Genomic DNA, 19,353 nt, shown 5'->3' on the forward strand with positions numbered 1-19,353 from the left:
AGAGCCCGCACCCCCCATTACACATCAGGAGTGCCCCCTACACTTCAGAGCCCGCACCAGGTACCCCCCATTACACATCAGGAGTGCCCCCTACACTTCAGAGCCCGCAGCCCCCATTACACATCAGGAGTGCCCCCTACACTTCAGAGCCCGCAGCCCCCATTACACATCAGGAGTGCCCCCTACACTTCAGAGCCCGCAGCCCCCCATTACACATCAGGAGTGCCCCCTACACTTAAGAGCCCGCAGCCCCCATTACACATCAGGAGTGCCCCCTACACTTCAGAGCCCGCAGCCCCCCATTACACATCAGAGCGCAGCCCCCATTACACATCAGGAGTGCCCCCTACACTTCAGAGCCCGCAGCCCCCCCATTACACATCAGGAGTGCCCCCTACACTTAAGAGCCCGCAGCCCCCATTACACATCAGGAGTGCCCCCTACACTTCAGAGCCCGCAGCCCCCATTACACATCAGGAGTGCCCCCTACACTTCAGAGCCCGCAGCCCCCATTACACATCAGGAGTGCCCCCTACACTTAAGAGCCCGCAGCCCCCATTACACATCAGGAGTGCCCCCTACACTTCAGAGCCCGCACCCCCCATTACACATCAGGAGTGCCCCCTACACTTCAGAGCCCGCACCCCCCATTACACATCAGGAGTGCCCCCTACACTTCAGAGCCCGCTCCCCCCATTACACATCAGGAGTGCCCCCTACACTTCAGAGCCCGCAGCCCCCATTACACATCAGGAGTGCCCCCTACATTTCAGAGCCCCCCATTACAAATCAGATCCTCCCATTATGCATCAGGCATGTCACTTTACACATCAGAGAAGTCACCCCCCATATTGCTGGTCAGTGAAGTGCCCCCCTTACTGCTGATCAGTGAAGTTGCCCCCCCATACTGCTGGTCAGTGAAGTGTCCCCCCATACTGCCGGTCATTGAAGTGCCCCCCCCATACTGCCGGTCAGTGAAGTGCCCCCTCATACTGCCGGTCAGTGAAGTGTCCCCCCCCATACTGCCGGTCAGTGAAGTGCCCCCCCCATACTGCCGGTCAGTGAAGTGCCCCCCCCCATACTGCTGGTCAGTGAAGTGCCCCCCATACTGCTGGTCAGTGAAGTGCACCCCCCCCCCCATACTGCTGGTCAGTGGTGACAAATAAGAGGCTGGAGCAGGGTTTAGTTACTAGAAAACCTCCTTATCCACTGAACCCCACTGTCTGTGGTCCCCTCCCCCATCTGTAATGAAGTATCAACGCACCGTATTGGTGGGTGGGGTTACCCCCCCTTGCGGCACTCTCTGCTCCAGTAGCCCTGCAGAGCTCCACTTAAATAGTATTTATGGTCAAAATATAAAATCAGATATTCATTTCCACCTTATATTTGTTTGTTTTTTTCTATCCTACTCCTATTAATCTGACAATCTCGAGGCTTGTGAACTGTATTTGTGACGATCCCCACACATTTGCTTTCTTGAAATTTTTGGCAAACAAAAAAAATGTCCAAAAATTCTCAGGGGGCACCCGGATTTGAACCGGGGACCTCTCGATCTGCAGTCGAATGCTCTACCACTGAAGCTATACCCCCTTCCTATGTCACCTGTGGAACAAAACAGGTAAAGGTGACAAGACGGTTTCAAAGTTCTCAAAGTCCTATTGTCTCAGGTTTCTATTTACAGAGGAAATTAGACCAACAAGGTGCAGTGGAAGTTACTGGAAAAAAAAAGAAAAGGTGCCAAGAGCAATGATGTCACAATGATGTAACAATGATGTCACAATGATGTCACAATGATGTCACGTGCAGCCAAGCAGGATTTCTTTCAGCAGTTCTGTATAATCAGACTAATGCTAACCTGTTATCTAATGAAGGAATTTGTACCATTTCATTCACTGATCAAATATGTATTTGGGGCACAGCTCTCGGGCCGATGTACACCGCCATGGAAACTGACTGCTGGAAAACGTAGGTAAAAAAACGTCTGTTTAGCCGCGTTTGCATAACGTGTTTATGTGCGTTTGCGTTTAGAAGCGTTTTTTAACCCCTTCCCGTCCGGACGCTTTCCCCCCCTTTCCAGTCCGGACGCTTTCCCCCCCCCTTCCAGTCCGGACGCTTTCCCCCCCACTTCCAGTCCGGACGCTTTCCCCCCCACTTCCAGTCCGGACGCTTTCCCCCTCTTCCAGTCCGGACGCTTTCCCCCCCTTCCCGTCCGGACGCTTTCACCCCCCTTCCCGTCCGGACGCTTTCCCCCCCCTTCCGGTCCGGACGCTTTCCCCCCCTTCCGGTCCGGACGCTTTCCCCCCCCCTTCCGGTCCGGACGCTTTCACCCCCCTTCCCATCCGGACGCTTTCCCCCCCCTTCCGGTCCGGACGCTTTCCCCCCCCTTCCGGTCCGGACGCTTTCCCCCCCCTTCCGGTCCGGACGCTTTCCCCCCCTTCCGGTCCGGACACTTTCACCCCCTTCCGGTCCGGACACTTTCACCCCCTTCCTGTCCGGACACTTTCACCCCCTTCCAGTCCGGACACTTTCACCCCCTTCCAGATCAGACACTTTCACCCCCTTCCAGTCCGGACACTTTCACCCCCTTCCAATCCGGACACTTTCCCCCCTTCCAGTCCAGGATAACACACCCGGGATGGACACGTAGGAGAACACGCCGGGGATGGACACGTAGGAGAACACGCCGGGGATGGACACGTAGGAGAACACGCCGGGGATGGACACGTAGGAGAACACGCCGGGGATGGACACATAGGAGAACACGCCGGGGATGGACACACAGGATAACACGCCGGGGATGGACACATAGGAGAACACGCTGAGGATGAACACATAGGATAACATGCTGGGGATGGACACATAGGATCAGGGGCAGACTGACAACTCATGGGGCCCCTGGGCAATAGGGGATCATGGGGCCCCTGTGCCCTTGCCCAAACTCAAAAAAGCCTATGAAAAAGGTACCAGGGGCATCTGATGGGGCCCCCAACTGACCCCGGGCCCTCGGGCAGTGCCTGAGTTTCCAAATGGTCTGTCCGTCCCTGCATAGGAGAACATGCTGGAGGGGTTTACTGGCTGTAGAAAAAAACATCAAAAGCCAAAAACAGCCGCTGTAAAAACGTCCCGTGTGCGAGGACTGAAAATATACACTGTCACTGTAGTAATGACACTGGCTGGGAAGGGGTTAAACATCTGGGGCAATCAAGGGGTTAACTGTGTGCCGAGCTATGTATTTTGCACGCACAGTAATGTGTTTTTACTGGGCCAGGGGTGGGCAACTGTGGCCCTCCAGCTGTTGTAGAATTACAAGTCCCATGAGGCATTGCAAAACTGTTACAAGCATGACTCCTCCCAAAGGCAGAGGCATGAAGGGACTTGTAGTTCACCAGCAGCTGGAGGGCCACAGTTGCCCACCCCTGTACTAGGCAATCTGTTAGATTTTATTCCCCGGCAAAATGTTCCAGGGGGCACCCGGATTTGAACCGGGGACCTCTCGATCTGCAGTCGAATGCTCTACCACTGAGCTATACCCCCCTGCATGAAAGAAAGTGTCCTAGGAAAAACAAAACATAGTATAGGTACTACTCTTCAAAACATCTTTCCACTTACAGAGAACTTTACATAACTTCACTTAAAAGCAAAAAAAAGAAAAAGGCAAAAAAAAGCAAAAGAAAAAAAAAAAAGAAAAGGCAAAGCTGTAGCATTTTACAGCAGCCAATCAGGTGCGACACTCCAGTGTCATCAGACTAGGACAGCAATGGGCAAACTACGGCCCGGCGGACCTTTTAATCCGGCCCGCGGAGCTAGGCTCCCGCTAGGTTCCTCTCACAGTCCGCCCTGTTTTCCTATGAAGATTTGTCCCCCCTCGACGTATCTGCGCATGTGCCGGAGATCGCCGATCGGCTGCTAATGCCTGAAACTGGCACATGCGCAGATACGTCGAGGGGGACAGATCCTCATAGGAGACAGATTTTCATGCTACACCGGAACGGCGCGGGAACAAGAGGAACGTGCGGAGCAAAGGTAAGTGAATTGACACAGGGGGGACATGGGGAATGAATTACTATAGGGGGGATGAATTACTATATGGGGGATGAATTACTATGGGGGATGAATTACTATAGGGGGGATGAATTACTATATGGGGGATGAATTACTATGTGGTTGAATTACTATGGGGGATGAATTACTATAGGGGGGATGAATTACTATAGGGGGGATGAATTACTATGGGGGATGAATTACTATATGGTGGATGAATTACTATGGGGGATGAATTACTATGGGGGATGAATTACTATGGGGGATGAATTACTATATGGGGGATGAATTACTATAGGGGGGATGAATTACTATGGGGGATTAATTACTATATGGGGGATTAATTACTATATGGGGGATGAATTACTATATGGGGGATTAATTACTATGTGGTGGATGAATTACTATATGGGGGATGAATTACTATGGGGGATGAATTACTATGGGGGATGAATTACTATATGGGGGATTAATTACTATGTGGGGGATGAATTACTATGGGGGATGAATTACTATATGGGGGATGAATTACTATGGGGGATGAATTACTATAGGGGGGATGAATTACTATAGGGGGGATGAATTACTATGTGGTTGAATTACTATGGGGGATGAATTACTATAGGGGGGATGAATTACTATAGGGGGGATGAATTACTATGGGGGATGAATTACTATATGGTGGATGAATTACTATGGGGGATGAATTACTATGGGGGATGAATTACTATGGGGGATGAATTACTATATGGGGGATGAATTACTATAGGGGGGATGAATTACTATGGGGGATTAATTACTATATGGGGGATTAATTACTATATGGGGGATGAATTACTATATGGGGGATTAATTACTATGTGGTGGATGAATTACTATATGGGGGATGAATTACTATGGGGGATGAATTACTATATGGGGGATGAATTACTATATGGGGGATGAATTACTATGGGGGATGAATTACTATATGGGGGATTAATTACTATGCTTACTATGGGGGAATATTACTATACTTACTATGGATGACACATACACATCATTCATCTACTCTTGGTCCGGCCCCCGGGTCCAATATATGAACCCATTGCGGCCCTCAAGTCAAAAAGTTTGCCCACCCCTGGACTAGGACATGATAACCTGTTATTAAACCCAACAGTTTGGATCATTTTACCGACACAGAACGGAGTATTTCAGACATGTATTTGGCCCATAGCTTACCCACTTCACCTCCAAAATGTTTTACCCCCTTCATGACCAGGACATTTATGCAGCAATTGTGTGGTCATGCAACGCTGTACCCAAATTAAATATATATATTTTTTTTCACACAGATAGAATTTTCTTTTGGTGGTATTTGATCACCACTGGGGTTTTTTTTATTTTTTGTGATCTAAACAAAAAAAAAAAAGGCCAAACATTAAAATCAAAAAGTCAATTCTCGTCATCAATTTAGGCCAAAATGTATTATGCGACATGTCTTTGCTAAAACAAAATCCCATTCGGATGGCTTGGGTTAGGCGCACCGATAACTTTTTTTTTTGTTAACCCCTTGCTCTCCAGAGGATTCCCCCCCCCCCCCTTCCTGACAAGGCCATTTTTTGTTACGGCGCTTCGTTATTTTGACTGATAATTGCGCGGTCATGCAACACTGCACCCGTCCTTTTTTTCCCAAGAATAGAGCTTTCTTTCGGTGGTATTTGATCGCCTCTGCGTTTATTTTTTGCGCAATAAGCAAAAAAAGACTAACAATTTTAAGGAAAAAACTATATTTTGGACTTTTTGCTATTAAACATGTCCAGTAAAATGTTTTTTTCAAAAATCAAATTTTGTCATAAATTTAGGCCAAAACGTATTCTGCTCCGTGTCTTTGCTAAAAAAAAAAAATCCAAATACGTGTAAATTAATTGGTTTGTGTAAACGTTATCGCGTTTACAAATGGTAGTATATATACTGTAATTTTAATTTTTTTTTTTATACTAGTAATGGCGGCGATCAGCAACTTATGGCAGGACTGCAGTGGGCATTCTGACACTGGGGGGGGGGGGGGGGAACTGACTTGGTGTCACTGACATCCCAATGACACCAATACAGTGATCGGTACTAATAAAAAGCACTGACACTGTACTAATGACACTGGGCAGGAAGGGGTTAATATGAGGGGGTAATCAAAGGGTTAACTGTGTAGGGAGTGTTTTACGAGGAGGCAGGGGGTGGTGCTTCACTGTAAGCACACTGATCGGGATGGCTGTACTGTACGCCCGAGCTGACAAGGAAAGAAGACTGTTTGTATATGCTTTTTACCTTTTAACACCACGGAGCACCACCCCTACACAACATATATGTTAATGGGGGTTCCATAGATGGCACAACACAGCTTCCAAGTTGCTTAGTTCACATCTATCGGTATCACAACTAGTAAAAACCCCACAAAAAACAAACACACATTTGTGACATTGTGAAGCTTTTTTCCTCTCACTTTATTTTGAAGATTGCTTAACTCTGGGGTACATGACACAAAAATAAGAACTCAAAGCAGGAAGGAAACCAGACAGATGACATGAAAAAGAAGAGTGGAGAAAGAATGGAAACAATAGCAAACCACCCAACAGAGGTCCACCTATAACAACCTCATTAAGGCAGGACACAATTATCTGTGAATGTTGTGAACAGAAAACACACAAATGTTCTGCACTGCAAACGCTGCAGGAATATAAATTAACATTTAATAAACCATCAATAAAATATTTGTGTCACCGATATACATTCATCCACCGGCCGTCCGTTCAGAGGGAAAACCGTTCCTGTAATGTCACATTCGTAACCATCAGCCTTTACACTGTGATGTCAGGAGCGCAGGGTGCAAACTATTCGTGGATTCAATGTAATGAAACAAGAGAGTCTGCCGGACAGCCAGGCAACAAGCATTTTCAAGAGGAGGGGAGCACTGACTCAACCTGTGGGCATCAATGGTACACAAATATTCGGCCTCAGCCGCTGACCCGTGACGCCGAATATTTGTGTGCCAAACGTAAACAGACATGCTGAGAGTGTGCGCCCTGCGTGCTCCCGGAAAGGTCCCGAGTGCCACCTTTCTGATCATGTGACCAGACAGCCAAGATAAGACGATCCTGCGCTTTCTTAAAAAAAAAAAAAGCTGTAGGAGTAAGTGGGTGCTGAAGCGACCAATGGCTGGAACCGAAAACACTCAGGTGGGAAGAACGTCACCAGCACACATGCCTGATGAAGGGGCCCTGCGAGACTCCAAACGTCACTCTTGCTGGAACTGGGAGATTGCTTATTAAAGCTTTGGACACATAACTGGAGATTCTCGGTGTGACATCAGAGTTCAGTCCATCACTCAGGGAGGGGACACCATCAGAGGGGGATGTGGAAGGTGGGGGACCCCCCATGACATCACTCAGGGCAGAGACACCATCACAGGGGGATGTGGAAGGTTGGGGACCCCCCCCCCCATGACATCACTCAGGGCAGAGACACCATCACAGGGGGATGTGGAATGTTGGGCCCCCCCCATGACATCACTCAGGGCAGAGTCACCATCAGAGGGGATGTGGAATGTTGGGCCCCCCCCATGACATCACTCAGGGCAGAGACACCATCACAGGGGGATGTGGAAGGTTGGGGACCCCCCCCCATGACATCACTCAGGGCAGAGACACCATCACAGGGGGATGTGGAAGGTTGGGGACCCCCTGCGACATCACTCGTGGGGGGCAAGGACATCATTACAGGGGAATGTGGAATGTTGGTGCCCCCACGTGACATCACTCAAGGTGGGGGGCAGGGACACCATCAGAGAGGGATGTGGAATGTTGGGTGCCCCCCCATGACATCACTCAGGGTGGCACGCGGAGACACCATCAGAGGGGATGTGGAATGTTGGGGCCCCTCCTGTTACATCAGGTCAGTCCATCACTCACGGTGGGGTCACCATCAGAGAGGAATGTTGGGACCCCCATGACATCACTCAGGGTGAGGGTGGGGACACCATCAGAGGGGGATGTGGAAGGTTGGGGCCCCACCTGTGACATCACTCAGGGTGGGGGATGGGTACACCATCAGAGGGCGATGTGGAAGGTTGGGGCCCCACCTGTGACATCACTCAGGGTAGGGGCGGGGACACCATCAGAGGGGGATGTGGAAGGTTGGGGCCCCACCTGTGACATCACTCAGGGTGGGGGGCGGGGACACCATCAGAGGGCAGTTGGAATATTTAGCTGTGGAGTCACGTGGGGACAACAGTCATGTGACTTCCTCGCGGCGCAAGTGTCAGAGCGAGTCTCCACCCCCAGCCGGTCACTCAGTCCGCCCCTTGACGTCACCCCGCTCCTCCCCCAGGCAGGCCCTCTTGCTGGGCTCCTCCCTCTCGGGTCCCGCCCTCTTGTGTGTGGCTCCCCCGGCATGCTTGTCGGTCCAGCTCCGGGCGGTAGCGGTGTAGGTGACTCGGTGGTACTTGTACTCCCGGGCGATGTCGGCCATCAGCGGGTCCTCGGGGTTGGGCTCACTCATCAGGAGCTGGATGGAGGTGAGGACGGAGGAGAGGCTCAGCGCCGGTCTCCAGGCGCCCTTCGGCGGCGGCTTTAGGATGTCCAGGCAGATGCGTCCGGCCGAGTCGATGTTCGGGTGGTAGATGGGGGTGACGAAGTGCACCCGGGGCGGCTCGAACGGGTAGCGCTCCGGCACGGCGATCTCCAGGCTGAACACTCCGCCCTCGTACGGGGACCCGGCGGAACCCACCACCTGAGCCCGGAGCTCATCTATCCGGTCCCCCGACTGCCAGCAGCTGACGCCCGAGGGCGGCTCGGTGCTGAGGAGCTGGAGCTCCCGTTTCAGACGAGACTGCCGCTGCATCTCCGGTCCGCACACTGCCTTCAGGAGAACCGAGCTTCGGGGATCGCGCCTGGCGGGACAGCCAATCCGAGCGGGGGTGTTTGACGAAGAGGCCAATCAGCGGGGACAGATGGCCGGAGAGGCCAATGAACGGGGCATGTGACCGAAGCGGCCAATCAGAGCGAAGCATGTGCCCGGAGCGTCCAATAAGTGAAGAGCGGAATATAACCGGAGCGGCCACTCATAATGTGCGCATGCGACCATGTGATTCCCCTCCCGCCAAAACTGTAACCAGTGTATCTCGCGCAACCCGCTCTGCTCTGGAGCTTGTCGCGCGGAAATGCTGATTACAGTTTTGGCGGGAGGAGAATTGCATGACGCCTCCCTAGTTACCTGAGCCGCTCCCTTTTTCCATAGTGACAGTGAACAGAGTGTGTGCAGTGATCAATAAAGTTTTTTTTATATGACCATAACGAGATCACACTGCAACAGCAGGCTGCCCTGGGGCCCAGTTATAAAGTGGCAGGCTGAGGGGCCCAGTTATAGAGCAGTAGCCTGCCCTAGGGCCCAGTTATGAAGCGGCAGCCTGCCCTGGGGCCCAGTTATAAAGCAGCAGGCTGCCCTGGGGCCCAGTTATAAAGCGGCAGGCTGCCCTGGGGCCCAGTTATAAAGCGGCAGGCTGCCCTGGGGCCCAGTTATAAAGCGGCAGGCTGCCCTGGGGCCCAGTTATGAAGCGGCAGGCTGCCCTGGGGCCCAGTTATGAAGCGGCAGGCTGCCCTGGGGCCCAGTTATGAAGCGGCAGGCTGCCCTGGGGCCCAGTTATGAAGCGGCAGGCTGCCCTGGGGCCCTGTTATGAAGCGGCAGGCTGCCCTGGGGCCCAGTTATGAAGCGGCAGGCTGCCCTGGGGCCCAGTTATAAAGCGGCAGGCTGCTCTGGGGCCCTGTTATGAAGCGGCAGGCTGCCCTGGGGCCCAGTTATAAAGCGGCAGCCTGCCCTGGGGCCCAGTTATGAAGCGGCAGCCTGCCCTGGGGCCCAGTTATGAAGCGGCAGGCTGCCCTGGGGCCCAGTTATGACGCGGCAGGCTGCCCTGGGCTCATTCCCATCTTCCATGTGTTGCTGGCTCCCTGGAATGATCAGTGACAGTCCATCCCTGGAATGATCTGCCAGTGCAGTGGAGTACACACACATGTACAATATATGTTTCCCTGACAACATACAGGTAGCACGTGTTACACTACAGCACGTCTATAGGAGATGTGTTGGGGTGTCATAAAAAGTTGCACATCAACTACAGGCTCGTTCTTCCCATTTGGTTGGGTGCATTTACCGCCCCCTAACTGCTGCCCCCTTTAGCTACAAAGGTAGCAGCCAGGGGTGTGGCAGCGATGCATTGCTTTGCGGCAAGACTTCTACCCTCTGCCACTCCCCGCCAAACGCAACCCATACAAATAAACAGCCGCTCTGAAAGCACCCTGCAACCACGTGCAATGCATGCCGCTGCGGTGTACTAGTGCGGGGGGGGGGGTGAATGGCGTAAAGCAGGAGACGGTACAACACCTGTTCACTAGGACACTAGAGGCTGAGCCACACTACGACACTGGTTGTTATCGCAGCAAAACTGTCCACCTCAGGTGATACAAATGGTGGGGTGTCCATCCTCATTGCTGCTCAGTATCATTATCCTGTATACACAGAGCAGCATTACTGAATTGGTTGCTAGGCCACTGGCGGCTAGGCACACAGCGTCATTGGTTGTTATGGCGGCAAAGCTGTCTGCCTCATGCAACATTAAGACTGGAGTTCCATAGTGGACAATCTCTCCTTGTTGCAGTTCAGTAACAGCCTGCATACACAGTAAGGTGTTACGAAGCTGGTTGCTAGGACACTGGCAGCAGAGCCATGCAGCGTCTTTGGTTGTGAGGGTGGCAATAAGGCCTAGGTGTCCGTACCGGACAGTCCATCCTCATTGCTGCTCAGTATCATTATCCTGTATACACAGCGCAGCATTACTGAACTGGTTGCTAGGCCACTGACGGCTAGGCACACAGCACCATTGGTTGTTATGGCGGCAAAGTCGTCTGCCTTAGACATCACTAATCCATAGTGGAAATCAGTCCTCGCTGCAGCTTGGTAACATTTCTTTGTATACACAGAAAGGTGTTACTAAGCTGGTTGCTAGGACACTGGCAGTGAAGCCATGGAGCATCATTGGTTGTTAGGGTGGCAAAACTGTACACCTCAGGTGACACTAAGGCCGGGTGTTCATACCGGACAATCCACCCTCATTGCTGCTCAGTATCATTATTCTGTATTCACAGCGCAGCATTACTGAACTGGTTGCTAGGCCACTGGTGTCTAGGCACACAGCGCCATTGGTTGTTATGGCAGAAAACCATCCACCTCAGGCAACACTAGGGCCGGAGTTCCATATTGGACAATCTGTCCTCGCTGCAACTCTGTAAAATTACCCTGTATACACAATGCAGTGTTGCTAAGCCGGTTGCTAGGAGACTGGCAGCTGAACCACGCAGTATCATTGGTTGTTATGGTGGCAAAACCACCCACCTCAGATGACACTAAGGCCGAGGTGTCCATACTGGACAAGCTATCCTCATTGCTGCTCAGTATCATTATCCTGTATACACAGCGCTGCATTACTGAACCGGTTGCTAGGCCACTGGCGGCTAGGCACACAGCGCCATTGGTTGTTATGGCGGCAAAGCTGTCTGCCTCAGGCAACACATCCATAGTGGAAATCAGTCCTCGCTGCAACTCGGTAACATTACCTTGTATACACAGTAAGGCGTTACTAAGCTGGTTGCTAGGACACTGGTAGCGGAGCCATGCAGCTTCATTGGCTGTTATTGTGCAAACCGCCCACCTCAGGTGACACTAAGGGCGGGGTGTCCATACTGGACAATCCATCCTCATTGCTGCTCAGTAACATTACCCTCCCCACCCGCCGGTCCCCACTGCACTTCCTTTCAGGGGTTGCCAAACTGTCAGCACCCCCGCAGCAGCTCCAGCAATCCAGGGATTTGAAATCCTGGCTCTTCCCCAAGCAGTGCTTCCAGGATCGACCAGATTGATTCTGATTGGCCAGCCCCGTCGCAGTGAATTGATCTTGTCCATCCCGGAAGTAGAAGAGAGAGAATATCAAATCCCTGGAAATCTAGAACGGTTTTGGGGGTGCTGACAGCTTGGCAACCCCCGAAGGTAAGTACAGCCAGGACCTAGGGGGGTTGGGGAGGGTATCCAGTGTTCACATTTACATTTTTTTTTTTCTGTACGGGTAAACTAACCCTTTAAAGTGGTTGTAAAGTAACTGGCCTCAGGTGATACACATCAATGAAACAAATCCTCCTACATAAGTTGTACCTGTTTATCTGCAATCTTCTTTACAGCCATTCAAAGAGCAGACTTTATAAAGCTTGTCTGAGGGTTCAGAAAAAAGAGGGTGGGGAGCTGAAGTTATGCAGGCCATAGACGGGTTGTTTATTGGCCGAATTTTCGTCCGCATGAAAAATCGGCCGATAATCACGACGTTAGTGGGGCCAGCCCAGCGGCCGTTTTTCGTCGATCTCATTTATTTTTATTGGTCATGTTGGAAAATCCACGGAAAACGGCTTTTCGTGCACATTGGTGGCAGCATCACTGCCAGCAACGACCGATTTTTCGTATGGCCTGCCTTACACTTTGCAGAGCTCAGCTCTGAGAGCTGATTGGAAGGAAAGGGACACACCCCCTCCACACAGCCCTGAGGCTGTCAATCTGCTGGAGGTCCCTCCCCTGTCACCATTATTCTCTTGGTGTCAGGAAAACCTGTCAGTAGTGACAGCAGAGGAAGGAGGCAGCAGCCAGAAATGACAGGTAGTGCTCTGGACTGAGACAAGTGCACACTATAGAGGGATATGCTTTGTTCATATTTCATGTCTTTTAATAAAAGTTGTTCCTTTATAACCCCAAATAGCTTTTTTTACCCATTTTTCATTTTTTTCATATATTTAAAAGCCTTTTTTTCATTTTAAATAACTTGACGCCATACTTTGTACTAGAAATATTATTTTATATCAGCCACAAAGGTACAAAGGCAGTCAGTGAGGGGTCTGTGTGTCACCGATGGTCCCACGCGGTGGACTCCTGCCGCTGGTCCCGGGAACACGTCATACAATTGGGCCGAGTGCGGTTAGTTCGGAGCACGTTCTCGGTCCTTCAGGTCTTCAATGAGCGGCTTGTTGTTTTTTAGTAGACAGTTGTATAATCGGTCCTTGTGGTTGTCCCCCCAGCCTCGCATGTAGCTGTACAGCTCCCTCATCTTCTCCTGCGACGTCCTCTGGCACCGCACGCGGTCGTACTGTTCGTGGTTCAGCAGATTCTCTTCTAGAAGACCATCTAAGACTCCCTCCACGGTGTACATCCGACTGATCAGAGCCTCCCGATGTCTGTCCACAAAGTGCCTGCCGTCTGTGAATGGAGGGAGAGCGGCAGTGCTGACATTAAAGGAGAACTCCACTGTTCAACTTTTCATAGGACGGTGATCACAGCTACGCCCACCATACCTTTCTATGTAGCTTCAGCCGGAACGCGGGGGAATGCAGTTCCGGCACCTCCATAACTATATGTAATGGCAAGGGCTGCTGGGGTGTGATGGAGGGTCTATTAATCCTGGCTTTTTGGGTTCTATTGTCCCTGTTGGGGATCTATTGTTGCTGTGGGGGGGTTCAGTTGTTGCTGCGAGGGTTCTACTTTTGAGGGAGTAATCCATTGTTTCCGACTGCTGGAGGGTCTGTTGATGCTGGCTGATGAGGGATCTATTGTTGCTGGTGGGGGTTTATTGTTGCTGGAGGGATATTTTGTTGCAAGGGGATCTACTGTTGCCGAAAGGGTCTATTGTTGCAGAGGGATCTATTGTTGCTGAGAGGTCTATTGTTGTAGAGGGATCTATTGTTGCTGATAGGGTCTGTTGTTGCATGGGGATCTATTGTCACTGGGGGAGATATTGTTACAAGGGGATCTACTGTTGCTGGGAGGATCTATTGTTGCTGGGATGGTCTTGTTACAGAGGGATCTATTGTTGCTAGGATGGTCTATTGTTGCAGGGGGATCTCTTGTTGCTGTGGAAGCTATTGTTGCTGGGAGGTCCTAGTGTTACTGAGAGATCTATTGTTGCAGGGGGAGATATTGTTGCTGAGGGATTGTTTTTTGCTGGGAGGGTCTTTTGTTGCAGGGGGAGATATTGTTGCTGAGCGATCTATTGTTGCTGAGAGGGTCTTGTTACAGAGTGATCTATTGTTGCAGAGGAATCTATTGCTGCTGGTAGGGTCTATGGTTGCTAGGATGGTCTATTGTTGCTAGGAGGGTCTATTGTTGCTGAGGGATCTATAGTTACTGGGAGGATCTATTGTTGCTGGGAGGGTCTATTGCCCCAGGGGGATCTATTGTTGCTGATGGATCTATTATTGCTGGGAGGGTCTATTGTCCCAGGGAGATCTATTGTTGCTGGGAGGGTCTATTGTTGCTGATGGATCTATTGTTACTGGGAGGGTATGTTGTTGAGATATTTTTGCTAAGGGATCTATTGTTACTGGGAGGCTCTATTGCTGCAGAGAAATCTATTGTTGCTGAGGGATCTATTGTTGCTGGGAGGGTCTATTGGTGCAGGGGGATCTATTGTTGTTGGGGAAATAATTGTTCATGAGGGATCTACTGGGAGGATATGTTGTTGCTGGGGAGATATTTTTGCTAAGGAATCTATTGTTATTGTTGATGAGGGATCTATTGTTGCTGGTGGCTATATTGTTGCTGGGAGGTTCTTTTGTTGCAGGGGGAGATATTGTTGCTGGGAGAGTCTATTGTTGCAGGGGGATCTGTTGTTACTGAGGAAGATATTGTTGCTGAGGGATCTGTTGTTGCAGGAAGGGTCTAATGTTGCTGATGGATCTATTGTTGCTGGGTGACATATTGTTAGTGGCTGTAAGGGATCTATGGTTTCTGGCTGTAGGGGATCACTAACAAACTTCATACACATTACGTAGCACCACAACATGATCCTTGGTTTTACATCCTGTAGAAGGGGCGGTACTTGTAGGTGGGTAGGGGGCAGAAGCAAGGGGCACTGTTGGAAGGTGGGTAGAGGCAGAGACTCGGGGTGACCCAGAAGGTGGGAGTAGCTGCACCGATTTTTTTAAAAAAAATGTTAAAAGGTAGTTGTAATTTTTTTTAAGTCTCACAACATTTGCACAACTGGTTTTGTTTCCAAATTTATTACAGCTCATCAGTGAAGCCAACATTCACATTTGTCTGTTGCAAGAATGTGCGCAAATCCACGCTTTCCAGCGACGCACACAGATCTGCGGCTCTTTTGTAGGCGTATGGCCGCAGCATTCACTCTTATACAGGCCATACGTGGTTCCAACTCCCAACAATTTTTCATCCGAAAATCGGAAACGTCGTTGGCTCGGTAATCCGATGGCGCCATCATTGATTTTGATTATCGACTGACCGAGTCATAAAGTTCTCCCCATATAACCGGCGACATTTCTGTTCCTTCCAGGTCGCGGCTCATGGCGCATATTCTTTTCGGAAAAACGATCGTACGATTTGACCATCATGGAGTCGAAAATCGGTCATTTTTCATGGATTTTCCAACATGCCCAATCACCGAAAAGGGAAGGAACCACGAAAATCGTCCGGAGCCATTTTTTTGGAGTATAATTTTGCTTAAAAACGCAAACGCTGAAAAACACTAAAAAAAAACGCTGAAAAAAGCTAATAAAAAAAAAGCAACAAAACGCACGTTTTTAATGCAATGTTCTACAGCTAGCGCTACTGTCGTTTTAAAAAACCCCAAAATAGGGTTTCAAGAGGAGTTTTAGCTGTAAAAATGCTCTAACGCCGATAAAAGCTGAAGATCGCTGAAAAACATTGTCAAAAGTTGAAAAACTCTAAAAAAAAAAAAAAAAAACTGTGGCTTTGCGGCGTTTTTGATTGTTCTTGAGCCTGAAGATTTTGTGTGAGTATAATTTTGCTTAAAAATGCAAACACTAAAAAACGCTAAAAAACCTAATTAAAAAACGTGACAAAACGCACGTTTTTAATGCAATATTCTACAGCTAACGCTACTGCCGTTTTTAAAAACCCAGAAAAAGGGTTTCAAGAGGAGATTTTTTTAGCTGTAAAAATGCTCTAACACCGAGTAAAAGCTAAAAAAAATGCTGAAAACCGCTGATAAAAGTTGAAAAACTCAAAAACTACGTGGCTATGCAGCGTTTTTGAGCCTAAAGAGTTTGTGGGAGTATAATTTGGCTTAAAAACGCAAACGCTGAAAAACAAAAAACGCTGAAAAAGGCTAATCAAAAAACATGACAAAACGTACGTTTTTAATGCAATATTCTACAGCTAATGCTACTGACGTTTTTAAAAAAAACGGAAATAGGGATTCAAAGGGATGTTTTTTTAGCTGTAAAAATGCTCTAACGCCGATAAAAGCTGAAAAACTTTAAAAAAAAAAAAGTGGCATTTATGAGCGTTTTTGAGCTTGAAGATTTTGTGGGAGTATAGTTTTGCTTAAAGACGCAAAACGTTACAATTAAAAAACGCAATCTAAAAATGCAACAAAACGCACATTTTTAATGCAATATTCTACAGCTCACGCTACTGCCATTTTTAAAAACCCAGAAATAGGGTTTCAAGGGGAGCTTTTTTTAGCTGTAAAAACCACTAAAATGCCGATAAAAGCTGAAGATTGATGAAAAAAGCTGATAAAAATTGAAAAACTCTTAAAAAAAAAAGTGGCTATACAGCGTTTTTGATTGTTTTTGAGCCTGAAGAGTTTGTGGGAGTAGAATTTTGCTTAAAAACGCAAACGCTGAAAAAAGCGAATTAAAAAATGTGACAAAACGCACATTTTTAATGTAATATTCTACAGCTCACGCTACTGCCGTTTTTAAAAACCCAGAAATAGGGTTTCAAGGGGAGCTTTTTTTAGCTGTAAAAAACACTAAAATGCCAATAAAAGCTGAAGATTGATGAAAAATGCTGATAAAAATTGAAAAACTCTTAAAAAAAAAAAAAAAAGTGGCTATACAGCGTTTTTGATTGTTTTTGAGCCTGAAGAGTTTGTGGGAGTAGAATTTTGCTTAAAAACGCAAACGCTGAAAAAAGCTAATTAAAAATGTGACAAAATGCACATTTTTAATATAATATTCTACAGGTAATGCTATTGCCGTTTTAAAAACCCAAGAGGAGTTTTTTTAGCTGTAAAAATGCTCTAACGCCGATTAAAAGCTGAAAACCACTGATAAAAGTTGAAAAACTCTAAAAAAAAAAACAAAAACGTGGCTATGCGGCGTTTATGAGCATTTTTGTATAATTTTGCTTAAAGACGCAAACGTTGAAAGACTCTAAAAAGCACTGAAAAAATTAAAAAAACACGTATTTAATGCAATATTCTACAGCTAACACTACTGCCATTTTTAAAAACCCAGAAATAGAGTTTCAAGAGGAGTTGTTTTAGCTGTAAAAATGCTCTAACGCCGATTAAAAGCTGAAAAACTCTTAAAAACCGTGGCGTTGTTGAGGGTTTTTGAACCTGAAGATTATGTGGGAGTATAATTTTGCTTAAAGACACAAACACTGAAAAACACTACAAACCGCTGAAAAAAACGAATGAAAATGCGACAAAACGCACGTTTTTCATGCAATATTCTACAGCTCACGCTACTGCCGTTTTTTCTAGAGCAGTTGTTTTAGCTGCCGATTAAAAGATGAAAACCGCTGATAACAGTTGGAAAACTCTAAAAAACGTGGCTATGTGGCGTTTTTGAGTGTTTTTGAGCCTGAAGATTTTGTGGGGGTATAATTTTGCTTAAAGACGTAAATGCTGAAAAACACTAAAAAAAATGCTGAAAAAAGCTAATGCAAAAACGCAAAAAAACTCATTTTTTAATTGCAGCATTCTAAGCTCACGCTACTGGCGTTTTTATAGCGTTTTTATAATGTGCGTGAGGCCTAATGGGGGGACAAAACACGCGTTTCTCTTTGAAGAACCGAGGCCGGCGATCACTAACGTTTCATTTCCACATGCGGTTCTGTGAAGACACCCTGGTAGGAAGTGTCATCCGCCGGGGGAACAAAGCCAGGTCTGCCTAACTGACCTATCAGAACCTTTCATTGAAGTCTAGTACTTAAAGGGGGAATCCCTTGCAGGCGTCCCTTGTACTTACCAGCCATGACCGGGGATCTGTCCGTGATCAGGATCTCGGCGCGTAAAGCTGAATACGTCTGTATAAGGAAGTGAAAATCTCATGTAGGAAACTGAAAGTAACATTGTGCTGACATGACGGGAAGGTCTGGTAACCCTTACATGGCCGACATTGCTACTTCCTTCTCAGCAAACAGCCTGCAGCTACCATCCCAAACCTGCAGGAGTGCTAGACTGACAACCGATAGACTGGTTTTGGCCCCCTGGTTCTAGTCCAGGTACAGCTGTGGTGCGCCGTGTCCCCAGTGCCGGACATGGATAATACAGTGTACCAGGACGAGGCGGGGCAAGCATGCACATCTACACGTATGACAGAACAGGAATTTGGGGGGGGGAGATGTTGCAACATAGGGCAGCACAGTGGCTAAGTGGTCAGCACGTCCGCCTGGCAGTACTGGGGTCGTTGGTTCGGATCCCAACCACAGCACCACCTGCCTGGAGTTTGCATGTTCTCCCTGTGCCTGCGTGGGTTTCCTCCGGGTACTCCGGTTTCCTCCCACACTCCAAAGACATGCTGGTAGGTGAATTGGCTCCTGTCTTAATTGGCCGTAGTCTGTGTAAGTATGAATGTGAGTTAGGGACCTTAGATAGTAAGCTCCTCGGGGGCGGGGACTGATGTGAATGTACAATATATATGTAAAGCGCTGCGCTCATTGACGGCGCTATGTCAGTACCTGAAATAAATATTCAAGCCCCCCAACTTTTTGGAAATGGGAACAAAGAACACCTAATAGCGAAAGTATGTAGGCATAGGATGCCACCTTTAAGGAGAATTATAAAAAAAAAATGATTAGGTAAATCCACAAGTGCTTTTTTTTGTTTGTTTTTTTTACCATTACTTTTGCTTTTTACTGGCTTTTGAAACTTACAAATTCAGCAATTTAGAAATCGGATGACAGGTTTAGCACTGGAAAACATTTTTTGAAAATCAAAAGTGCATTTTTTTTTCTACAACTATATAGATCAGACCAAAATGAGGAGGAATGAGGGACAAGAGGGACTTTGTTTCAAATCGGGGACAGTCCCTCGAAATCAGGGACAGTCCCTCGAAATCAGTGACGGTTGGGAGCTATGCATATGTAAAGCTGAACTCTAGACAGATCTACAGTAAGTCTAGGTTCACACCTATGCAGGCTGCGTTTGATGCGTTTCTGCTTTCTTTTCTACAACTATATAGAGCAGACCAAAATGAGGAA

At 48.2% G+C, this 19,353-nt stretch overlaps 2 protein-coding genes and 2 non-coding genes across 4 annotated transcripts; all 4 read right to left on the reverse strand.

The window, feature by feature from the left end:
* Positions 1-1,517: 1,517 nt before the first annotated feature.
* Positions 1,518-1,590, reverse strand: TRNAC-GCA (transfer RNA cysteine (anticodon GCA)). The gene has a single exon. It is a non-coding gene; the product is annotated as a tRNA-Cys (tRNA).
* A 1,872-nt stretch (positions 1,591-3,462) lies between these two features.
* On the reverse strand, positions 3,463-3,534 carry TRNAC-GCA (transfer RNA cysteine (anticodon GCA)). The gene has a single exon. It is a non-coding gene; the product is annotated as a tRNA-Cys (tRNA).
* A 2,954-nt stretch (positions 3,535-6,488) lies between these two features.
* On the reverse strand, positions 6,489-9,175 carry LOC149434539 (ubiquitin-conjugating enzyme E2 T-like). Its single transcript, XM_089663655.1, has one exon. The coding sequence runs from the start codon at positions 8,914-8,916 to the stop codon at positions 8,362-8,364; it is 555 nt and encodes a 184-aa protein (XP_089519781.1). The 5' UTR covers positions 8,917-9,175; the 3' UTR covers positions 6,489-8,361.
* Positions 9,176-12,940: 3,765 nt separating this feature from the next.
* On the reverse strand, positions 12,941-18,277 carry LOC149434540 (apoptosis-associated speck-like protein containing a CARD). The gene is made up of 2 exons (XM_089663658.1): positions 18,120-18,277; positions 12,941-13,359 (listed from the first exon to the last, which is right to left on the reverse strand). Exons 1-2 carry the CDS (start codon positions 18,124-18,126, stop codon positions 13,082-13,084), a joined length of 285 nt encoding a protein of 94 aa, XP_089519784.1. The 5' UTR covers positions 18,127-18,277; the 3' UTR covers positions 12,941-13,081.
* Positions 18,278-19,353: the final 1,076 nt, after the last annotated feature.

This window comes from Staurois parvus, unplaced genomic scaffold, assembly GCF_062004578.1.
Source record: "Staurois parvus isolate SC_StPar_1 unplaced genomic scaffold, SC_StPar_1.0 ptg001741l, whole genome shotgun sequence".
Lineage (NCBI taxonomy): Eukaryota > Metazoa > Chordata > Amphibia > Anura > Ranidae > Staurois > Staurois parvus.